The 12,246-nt window shown below is 35.5% G+C and overlaps 1 protein-coding gene across 2 annotated transcripts in view; it reads left to right on the plus strand.

Moving 5' to 3' along the window:
- The window catches only part of LOC133522697 (uncharacterized), a 59,752-nt gene that overhangs the window by 37,124 nt on the left and 10,382 nt on the right, over positions 1-12,246 (plus strand). For both annotated transcript variants that reach the window (XM_061858112.1, XM_061858113.1), the window contains one exon: positions 8,213-8,316. In XM_061858112.1, the coding sequence (XP_061714096.1) occupies positions 8,215-8,316 (102 nt within the window). In that variant the 5' untranslated portion in view covers positions 8,213-8,214. The remainder of the gene's footprint in view (positions 1-8,212; positions 8,317-12,246) is intronic.

Raw genomic sequence — 12,246 nt, forward strand, 5'->3', positions numbered from 1 at the left:
TACGAGATTGAAAAAATTGATTATATCACTATTCTATACAATACTTTTTCTGCGAGTCATCTAAAATAATACTTTTTTTACTATAACTAAAACCAGAATAATTCCTGAAAATTGGTAAGAATCTCAGGAGACATACAAAGACATAAACGCGCGAAGTCTCCCGCCCGTCCGTCCCCCGTTTAGTCTTTTCCAAGGGGGCGCGGTGGTACGTGATTGGTAATTTTTTAGGGTTCCGTACCCAAAGGGTCAAACGGGACCCTATTACTGAGACTCCGCTGTCCGTCCGTCCGTCTGTCACCAGGCTGTATCTCATAAACCGTGATAGTTAGCCAGTTGAAATTTCTACAGATTATGTATTTCTGTTGCCGCTACAACAACAAATACTAAAAACAGAATAAAATAAATAATTTTTCCCAATCTCGAGGACCGTTTTTTTATAGATAATGGTACGGAACCCTTCCTGTACGAGTCCGACTCGCACTTAGCCGGTTTTTTTAATAGTTAACTACAGCGTATCAAGATGAATATTATAGTTGAGTTGGGAGCCCATAGATACATGAAATGTACGCAATTATAGTTAGATACGAAATCTTAATTCAACCATTACCGTCGACGAGTAGAAAATCTAAATACCACCATAGAGTTAGTAACAACTCGGTTTGCGATGACCATCAATGATTGCCTCCTTTCCCTGAAATAACCATGGGAATAGATTCCGTAAAATAATTGCATGCAAAATGGAAGGTGATTAATGCTAGCTTTAGCAGTTACTAGCTATAGTAACTGTAGCTATAGCAAGCTATTTAGCGCATAATTACATTCATGGCTGTGGTTTCGTCCAGCCCGCCAAACTACCCTCCCGACTACATACCTGCCTACATAACACAGTGAACATGACATTCAAACAGTTATGCCGGTGACACGCTTAAACAAGTTGGACATGTCGGACAATATAGAAGCCTTAGAAGCCGTGCAATCATATCGATCAGGTAATGAATGCATGGCCGCCGTGACAAGTTTACCTTTAGTGCTGAACGAAAACGAATTTCACATGAGAGTTTTAATTGGAAGCTTCTGTCTTGTGAAGCTCAGCAATAACGGAGTCCAATTTCACATACATCCGACTGAAGGATAACATAAGTAGTTCATTCATTCTTTTAAAATTATGGCTTCAGCCTAGTGGGACTGTTTATTTAGGAGCTTTAAATACGACTAAAATTGTACGGTTAGTACAAGAGAGTGATTTTATTAGCTCTTGTAAAGCGATAGCTGAACTTTACAAGTAGCACGTGAACTACCGGCCGTTGACTCCAAAATGGTGGTTAAACGCATTTCAAGATTGATTATCCATTTACTGCACACACACATTAGTTAAGTGTATTAAGCTATCGATATTACACTTTAACCAATTTTCATGAGCAAAAAACAAAGGAATTAATCTCAAACTAACGTTAGTTTTTCAACGCTTCTGTCATGAGACTGCCGATTTTTGGTCTGATGTTCGAAAGCTTTCCATAAAAATTTAACAGTATGTCAGACCAAATCTTGGGTTCCTTTTGAAAAATAGAGTACCGGTTTTAAGCGACCTTTTAGGCGAATGATCTTAACTTTACTCATAGTCAAACAACTCATATAATATTGCATTTGCATAATCAAATCAAGCAACCCATCCTCAACCTGAGCCCATAAACTTGCATATAAAAGCTCGTATTTATGATCATAAAATGGCTGCATTTGAGTGGTCGTGACAGCTTGCACTGCCGACCTTGAACGTTCTTGTTATACACGTGCGCAATTTGCATAGACAACATCTCTGTGGTTAGCTGCAGTTGCTGGGTTACGATTGGGGTGAAATAATTGGTTAGTTAGGGGTTATATTTTTAATTTAGTTTATATAAACACACATATTTTTATAATATTTGAAGCATATGACTCCACCGTTTAATTCAAACGATTTTCGGTTGATGTGTTAAAAGTTATAATAATAATTCAGCCTATATACGTCCCACTGCTAGGCACAGGCCTCCTCTCATGTGCGAGAGGGCTCGGGCTATAGTCCCCACGCTAGCCCAATGCGGATTGGGGACTTCACATACACCTTTGAATTTCTTCGCAGATGTATGCAGGTTTCCTCACGATGTTTTCCTTCACCGAAAAACTAGTGGTAAATATCAAATGATATTTCGTACATAAGTTCCGAAAAACTCATTGGTACGAGCCAGGATTTGAACCCGCGACCGCCGGATTGAAAGTCGGACGTCATATCCACTCGGCCACCACCGCTTCTTAAAAGCTAATGAAATGAAATATTTTTAAAAGTTGCGCAATGATAATTACAGTCATGTTCTACAGTAAATACAATGGGAATAATGATAATAGTTAATAGTAGCATAGCTGAGTAAGTAAATTATCAAGCCATCTTACAAAATGTATGGTCACAGTTCTGAATTATTGTTCATAGAGAAAATGTACCGAAAATCAACCTAATTATTTTTCAATTATTGTCAAATTAAACTATTTAATTCATGGAAAGCCCCAAAATACCTTTAAAAAATCTACGTATTCATTTACGCACGATACTTAATGATAAGTTAATATAAGCAATTAACCTTTTTGTTAACAATATGTAGGCTTTTGCCGGTTAAAAGCGACGACATGCGAGATCAGCCCACGTAGCCAACATGCCTATCATTCACGCTCCGTCCGTAGCGAACGAAACGCAACTGTCACAGTCGCACTAATATAGAAGAGTGATAGAGAGTGATGACTACGCTGCGCTACGGAGCGTGAACGATTGTAACGTTGGCTACGCGGCCAGGAAAGATAACACACGTTATGTGTCCAATTGTCTACAACAAGCTGCCGGTAACTATAACCTCAGCTACTTCTCTAGGTTGTTTTAAAAGAAAACTGAAAAGTTGGCTTCTCGAGCACGCATTTTATACTTTGGAAGAGTACCTAAATGTTTAATTATAAATTAACGAATAAGTAGTTAATCTTTACCTTTATTATTAAATTGTAAATTATTTTATTATACACAATTGACATGTAATATTATTGATTGTATAAATAAAATGAATATTACTAAAATGAATATATATATTATAAATAAAATGAATATATTATTAATTTTAAAAACAGTTGGTACTCTTCATACGTCACAATGATTTTTAAATATAGAATTAGTATGAATAATGTATCGCGTAACGTCACATTATGTGTATTGTGATGTATTCACCTCCTTTTTTACATGACTTGTTAATTTAAAAGCACTTAGGGCGCATAATAATATTTGTCCAAGGTCAAACAAATTCTCTCCATGTATTTTCGTAAAACTGATTTCATGATTGCTGTAAAACAATTTAATTTATCTTCAGAAAATTGTAGGCTAGTTGGCTACTTCACATTCCCATTAAAGGTCCTTGGAGTGATGCCAAACCTAGATCGTTGTAGCCGCACTACCTTCCACGAGCATGTTTACAGCGTTATAGCCTGACTAGTCTAGAGTAAGTTGCATTGCGTGCATGCGGCAAGTGTGACCTTGACCGAGTGCATATGCTAACGTGATACAATTAAGTACAAATTAATATAATCATGGATAAACTATTTCCCCCGGCCATTAGTGTGACATGCTAATATTATGTTTATAATAGAGGATGATTAGGGTTACTTGTTTACGTGTATCAGTAACGAGGCTTTTTTCTACCCCATGAATAATTTTCCACCCTATACTTGTTTTAACGTCTAGGTACATTGCTTACGTAATCAACAAAAAAAAAAATTACCGATCGAAAACAATTTTTTAATTAAAGCCAATTAATTATCATATCATCGCACAAAGAAGTTTGGTTTCACTTGTTTATCTCATCATCATCATTTAAGAGCATGGCTCTTGTCGGTGGAGTAGACGCCAGTTTTCGCGGTCCTCGGCCAAGTTCTTTAGGTCCCTGTAAGACACGACATTTACTTTTCCTTTTAGTTGCTGCGTGTAACTTGCTCGTGGTTTACCTCTTCCTCTTCTACCTTCGATCTTGCCTTCCAAAATAGTTTTAAAGAAAGTGTCGTGTCTTATCAAGTGACCTATCATTTTTCCTCGTCTATTCTCTATGGTCCTCAGTAGGTTTCTCCTCTCTCCAACAATTCGCAGCACTTCCTCGTTCGTTTTTTTCTCAGTCCAACTTATTCTCTCCATTCTTCTCCACAACCACATCTCAAAAGCCTCCAAGCGTTTCCTATCCTTCTGCCTCATTGTCCACGTCTCACACCCATACAAAGCGATGCTCCAGATGTATATCTTAATTAGGCGTTTTTTTATATTCTTAGATATCTTAGCCTTTAGCAAATGTTTTTTGGCGTTGAAAGCTGTTTTCGCCATTGCTATCCTTGATATTATTTCATCTGTACATCTGGAGTCTTGTGTAATTTATCTCAAACGGACCGATTTAAATTTAATTCTTACACCTCGAATTAACACGCGATAATTATATTAATTATGACAATGAAAAATAAACAGGTGAATCATGGAGGTGGTTTCCACTAGGAAAAAACTTAGATTGGCAATAAAGCTAATATAATATTACATTTCTAGAAAGATTAATATTATATAAATCAGTCCCTTGCAGTCACATCTTCAACCGCACTATAAACCATAAATTCTCATCAACCATCAAAGCTATTGTAAGCGACGTTTTGACTCTCATCTTGAAAATTAAATTTAAACCAATAACCTTAGTACAAATGTGAATTTAATGTAAATATAAAATCTGACCTTTCACTGAAGTTTTCCGAGCTTTTCGTGTGGTCATTCCTTTTAGAACACGAACACTGTTGCATCAAATTTTTGCCCAACCAGTATAACGTAACCTCCGGACAATGAACAACTACAATGATACGTTGCAATAGCTTATTCTGTACAAAGACTGTAAATGGCGCCTAGATATGTTTTTACTTATCCTACCGACTGCGCCATGTAAAATAGGGAAACACAATAAAACCTAGACAGCATATTATAAACTGATTTATTATTTGCACTCCACTAGCACCCTGCATCGTCTTAGGCTGATATCTAAAACCATGAAAGAACATTTAAGGCCGTAACAGCTTTTTTATTTAGTAATATCGTCCGATATCTTGAAAATACGGCCTTGAAAATATAAAAATGATAGCATTTATTTCTCTTGTTTCACCATATAAATGGTTTTTCACAAAACGACAAATACTGGCTTTAAAAAAAAATATTTTAAACGGGCTATTTACGTATTATTGTCGAATAAACGCTCGACATGTTTCGATCCAGTTATCGATGATCTTCGCTCGGAGCAACGATTCCTATCCCGGTTAGCTCCGCAGTAACAGAACACGTACTGGATTCAGATGCGACGCACTACATATTATATTACGTTTGATCGGATAACCATACTGCCAAGGGAAAAGTTCTTCGTTCAACGAAAAATAAATACGGGAAATAAATATGGTCAAGTCTCACGGGAGTTTTATACTTAAAATACTGACTTTGCTGGTGCCGCCTCCAATTCACCCATAAACCCCTCTGGTGTTGCAAGTGTCCATGGGCGGCGTTAATCGCTTACCATCAGGTGATCGTTTGCCTCCTATATAATAAAAAAAATGAAATGCGATGGAAACTCCATCTAAAGCAAGCCAGAAATAATCCCTTCTAATCTAGTTCCGGATTAAATGACAGAAGTCGAAACGCAAACGGTCAGAATGGAAATTATTTTAATAAACTATTACATTTCGTTATTCTAAGTGGTTATGATCCCCGCTATGGAGGCATTATTATTATTTGGGGGTGTTGCGGGCGTCGATCAAGCAGTGATCAATTGTGACGGCCCTTTAGAATTAAAGAAGTTCCAGATTCTTTGGGCTGTAATGATCTGTACCTCATAGGAGTTATGGAGGCATATTGACTATACGAAATGCATGGGCATAAAAAGTAGCTTGGTAACCGACTCTATGGATTGCGCGAATATTCTCGTAACTATGGTCAGTATCAAAACACTATTAGGCTCATTCGAACATACCTACATCAGAATGATATAGGAATGATGTCATTTAGTTAACTTGCGTCTAACTTGCGCCCCTACCCGTATGGACAAGACGAGGGAATTTCGTAATGGTCTCTATGGCACGGCCCGATGAGGCTCGCTGGCTGCTAAGCATGAGCATGGCTCGACATTACGGGCGTCGTCAAATAATTTACTCAAACTATGTCTATATAAATATCAAACTATGTATATATTTTAAATGTTTCAAGCTATTTCAAGCTGTTTTTTAATTAGTAGTAAATTCAATACAAATCCAATTTTAACAATACTTTCCTTATTTGTTCAGTTCACCTGGCTCGCACCAAATTATATTGACCAAGATGCACTAAAACGAATGTCATAAAATATCAGATCCAGATCATATTATAAAGGTTTGAATGCCTGGCAACTGCAGTTAACCATAGGGATGTTGTCTATGCAAATACCACACGTGTACGGTTTAACAACGTGCCGTTCAAGGCCACATCAGTAACTGTCACGACCACTCAAATGCAGCTATTCTATGATAAATATGAGCTTTTATATGCAGACATGTGGGTATACGTTTAAGACAGGTTGTTGTGATTATACAAATTAAATTTTATATTAATGATTTGACCACGAGTAAAGTTATCAGGAACATTCCGCCACGGTGTTGTCTTTATAGACTTATGCTCTCCTGAGGGATTTTTGAAAAGGTTTGGTTTGATATTACTACACTATAAAAATGGATTAGGCTACATCTTTACTGAAGTATTGTGGAATTAACCATTAAGTTCCCTATCACGATCCTTAAAACATTTTTTTTTCTGTTTTATTTTTTCTGTATATTGTAAATTGTTAACCATATATTTGTATAGTGAATAAGCGATCTTACTCTCGAGCAAGGAAGCTCATTCCCCGGCCGAAAAAGATAAACACGCATAAAATATAAGAACATTATTTTGTCAAGACACCGGGCCTTGACGTATGAATTTAATCAAGCGTGAATGAAGTTCGCCGAATCAGTTATTTTCTGCTTAATTAACAGCTTCCGAGAATATGGATTAACTTAAACCTTAATGAATCGCGAAACGGAATTATTTCTCTTTTATCGTTGTTACAGTAAACAGAACTTATTGCGATTTTGGTTCTAGGAACAAACGTCTTTATTTTATTACAAGACTTTAGTATGCTCGTTTATTTTTGAAACAAAAATTTTTCACGGCCAGAAACCTAACAAAAATCAAGTAAATGTATTCATTAAATGTATTTCTTCAACATGACATGAATAAATGAATGGAGTTCTAAAAAACTGCGCTTCTTGCGCTCCAACTGAAGATAATCTGCTTTCCTTAAGGATTATAATCTAGAGGATACCTCCTCTGTAGGGCGTAGGTAGGTTTAGGTAGGCGGAAAAAGTTTCTTGGGTAAATAAATACTTGGCATTTACCGCATTTATCAATTCCTTTCTGTTATATTATAACTCTATTTTCTGATTGTACAAGTGTACTGTAACACCCTTAACTGGACCTTATCTCGTTGCCATAAGATTTACAAATGAACTGTCAGTCATGACATGTCGACGGTACAGCGGCAAGTTTGTGTTTTTTGGAAGCTAGCGAAAACACAACTACATAACCTTTACACCAAAAAGGTTTCAGCAATAATTGTCCTCGAGTTTTAAGCAGTATGTTAACGGCACCAATCATGGAACATTTAAGAGAAAATTTGAAGTGTTTTTGATATGCACACCTGCATGCAGGTTTATTTTTAAGGCATTTAAACTTGTATTCTTTGATTTAAACCGTGTTCTGCAAATAAAGATTTTATGATTATGATTTATATTTCACCGACACCTGTAAAATGTCTATCATTTATGTTTTCTATGTATTTAATGAATGCTACTGCAATTGGTTTCAATATTATTTACATTGGTTGTAAAACTGTGTTTTTTTGCTCCAGTCATGGAATGTATGGCGCTATTCATTTTCAAAATAACAAATATCAATAAAAATTTAATTTAAACTTGGCTATGGTAAAATGTTGCCAGCGATTACAAACTGAGGGTAAATACTTGTTTTACAGGATTTGTCTATACCATTCCATTATTACTAGTGCCTGTTCCATTATAGGGGTGTTTACTATATTCACAATGAAAGCGATATTTATGACAATATTTGTTGCAGAGATGGAAATCGCGCCCGAGGGGAAGAACTTTCGATTGGTAACGGAAGACGAGCTCCCGGCGGTTGGCGATGTTCTAGTGCAGTATATGCCTGAATCTCTTAAGGTATATATTTTAATTATATTTTAAATTACGCTGATAATATAGCGTTTTAATCCTTTAACGGACCAGTTATAGGAAATCCTCAATTCATTTATAATTTTATAGTCTTACAAAAATACTGCTTAAGAGATAAATACAAAAAGATTGTTTAAAGGATGGTTATGTTTTCCTTATAATATCTTATTGTACCCTATAAAGGGTTAAGTATCAAGCTGGTTTTGAACCAGTGAGGAGGGTAGAAAGAGGCGAGGCAGAGCGGTGATAAAATTCTAACTCGTCATTCCAGTCGCATGACAAATATAGGTAGGAACGGTAAGTTTGCCTCGCTTAACTTAAAGTCGCGTATAGTTACGCTGTGACGTATCGTGTCTTAAGGCCTGTGCACACCGGCGTATGCGTAGTCGAGCACGTGAGCGTGCACTAAAATGTTGGAGCCGTGTATGCACATGCTGTGTGCCGTTTCTCATAATTATCGTATATTACAATGTGCACGTGTACGGCATCCCCGTGATTACACTCTGCCGCACATTTGGTGACTATCTGAAATATACTATCAAAAAAATAAGATTGGTACAGGCATCTTACCAGTTTGGCCTAGTGGATAGTGACCCTGCCTACGAAGCCGATGGTTCCGGGTTCAAATCCTGGTAAGGGCATTTATTCGTGTGATGAGCATGGATATTTGTTCCTGAGTCATGGGTGTTTTCTATGTATTTATAAATATTTATATATTATATATATCGTTGCCTAAGTACCCTCAACACAAGCCTTATTGAGCTTACTGTGGGACTTAATCAATTTGTGTAATAATGTTCTATAATATTTATTTATTTATTTATCTTTTATTATCATCAATGTCTGGAACCTGTAATATTATTTTATACAATCGTGATATAATAGAGAGCTTTTCAGTCGTGTTCCGTGTTTCGTAATAAAGTCATTATAGTTGTGTCGGCCCAAAGTGTTCTATTAATTTGATTCCAACTAGTCTTTTCAATAATAGTCCAAAGTCCTTCTTTGTTTTCTACGCTCAACTCCTAAGAAGGAATGTAATTTCGCATTCCAAGAGCCTTGACTAATCTAGATGTCTTATAAATAGGCTGACATTAATTATGTCTGTCCTGTTTAGTGTTCGGTCTTATTGTCTGTAACTTGTGTCGTTGTTTATCTGTCGATCTCTTTGCTTCAGTGAGGTCTGGAATTTGGGTTAAGAGACAAGTTTTCTCAATAGGAGCATTGTGTACTGAATGTTAATTGCTATAGGTACGTCATAGGAAAAGTGTTCTAGGTATTTGTTTGAACTATGTCAATTATTTTGGGAAGATAGTTTATAATAATAGTATTTGAAAATATTGGAATAAATCTGTAACAATGTTCATTGCATGCGCAGAGTCCTTGTTTTCCTCAATTTTAATAAAAAATCATCCGTTAACATACACGGTTTTTTTAAACCCCTTTAATTTTAAGGGTGTTTTCCAGAGCTTAAATTAAGTTGCTTTCTCAAAGACTAATTAGGTGTTCTAATTAACTCCATTTCGATGATAATCCAAAATTTATTTTTGGCAATAAGACCCTTATGCATGTGTACACTTGCCCTTACATATTGATTGGTGTTTAGTATGAGTTTATTTCCAATTGCTACTAAACGCAAGTACTATCTCGGACGATCGATGTTCGAAATGATATTGGTATGTAAAAATTTTCAATTGTTTGGTTAACCACTCACCTGCTTTTGGCAACTGTAGTTGCCAGATGCCACCCTTATTTTATTATAACAATAGAAGTCACTGAAAAATATCAAGCACGTGAGTGGTTAAGAGGCTGTCAACACCCAATGTCCTTGAAATTGATGTTACTTAAACAGTTTTTTAAGAAAGACTATTTGTTTTAGTCAAGTTAGAAAAATATATGTTCATATTAATTATATTTCAAAGACCGTGGTTGTACTCGATACATGATTAAACGAAATCGGCTCGATAGAAAATAATTGCAAATATTGGTCTTAAAATCACAATTAAACGGTTCTATGTCTTTATTGTTTTGACTTATAGCTCTGCAATTAAAATCACAATTTCAAAACATTTATATCTAAACCGCTATTGAGTAAAATATTACACTAATAATCCACTTTTTTTTATTTAAATATTTTTCTTATTATTCCCTTGCCCAGGCCCAGTAACATGCGACAGTGCTATCTCATTTACTCCGATACAAATAGACAGTGTGCGCGCTTTAGGTATTGACAGCCTCTTAAGTTAAATAGCATGCCCATATTACAACAACGCTATATGCAGCATTTAATTACTTTGTACAATACATAAAAGTAAATAAAAAACTATGCCATTCAGTTTCCTTAAATGTACTTAGTGATATAGCCAATATTTGAATCATAACAAGTAGCAACGTAATGAACTGTATCTCATTTACTAACTAACAATGTTTTATGGAATTTAATGTTTTGAATAAATATTTTAATTTTATGTTTTTTAACACTTGTACCGTCTGAGGTATCAAAATCGCTGCCAAATAAGCTTGGTCTGACTCTAAGAGCATCATCTCTACATATATTCCGTCACTGATAAATACCATTAAACGCGTTAAAATTTTCCTATTCCTTAAAATGCATGCTTGTTTTTATTGCTCTCAAGTAAATAAGTTTTTTCATTAATCAACTGAAATGTACATCGCTTATTAAAAATACGATCAGGCGATCACGAATTTACTTTTTATGCAAATTAATGAATTGAAATGACAGGTACGCTTGCCAAAAAGTCCGAGTAATCCCTTGTTTCGTTAATATCGATGTTGCCAGGCGGCCGGCTGTCTATACTGGGAAGTGGGAACACATTCGAAATTCCGTTTTATGTAGGTAGGTAAAGTTAGTTCCTATGGCTTTCGGTCAATCAGGGACTTTACCTATTTCCTGCATTTATAAAGTTCTGCTCCTCTACTGCGATAATTGCAAAGAAACTACCTATTCAAAGTACACAGCAAATACCAGTTCAAGATATTATGTAGGTTTTGAAATATTTTTTTTATTCACATTTATAACGCCCTGTTTAATACAAGAACCCCTTTATTCGAACGCTTCCAATTTTTTTGAAAAGAAAACAAAAATTATGATTGTGCGGCTATTAAAAATTATGAATGTCTTTATGTTTATTAATTATTTTATATTTTACACTAGTTTCTAGTAGGGAAAAGAGTTAAATAATAGCATAATATTACTGCTGTAACAGGTTGTCAGTAACCAAATATTTTTCACCACACTAGCTCGTGAATGCTCTCTTTATCCTTCAAAAACTGATGAGAAAGTTGCTTTTTATCCACAAGAGTGGCCAAGTAAGTTGATGGTAAATTAAAGTTGATTCCTTCATGTTGACTGGTAGAATTGACTTTTAAATAATATTTTAATGATAAATATTCAATAGTTCATTTGAATGTTATTTTTAACAGTTCGTTTATCCTCGCGTTGGTGTTGTTAATTTTTCTGTTTCACTCGGTAGGAAAGTTTGTTTAATGCTCGTGTCTTGGACCTCTCGCAAACTATTTGCTACGCTTGTGGTTCTATTTGGAATTTTTCGTTTGCTCGGTTATCAATATTAGTATGAGGGATTAAACAAGACTGCTACCGAATGAATCACAACATTTTTCACCATACCAACGCGAGGAAAGAAAAAACTTAGGTGAGGGGCGAAGTGCGCCATGCCGTCTAAGTGCGCCTACCTATAATTACTTAATTAATTTGAATGTTATATTGCAACCTAACCTTTCCCATTATTATAATTCCTGGCATAAGTAGTTTGATACTAGCAGTAATAAAAGTTATAGATATAATAAATATAAAATATAAGTTTGATAAAGCGAAAACTGTGTGACTCGGCTTTTTTGCCAGGGCGAGGTTACCGAGGTTTATATGTCTCTCGTTAGGCA

Source organism: Cydia pomonella, chromosome 11, assembly GCF_033807575.1.
Source record: "Cydia pomonella isolate Wapato2018A chromosome 11, ilCydPomo1, whole genome shotgun sequence".
Taxonomy (NCBI): domain Eukaryota; kingdom Metazoa; phylum Arthropoda; class Insecta; order Lepidoptera; family Tortricidae; genus Cydia; species Cydia pomonella.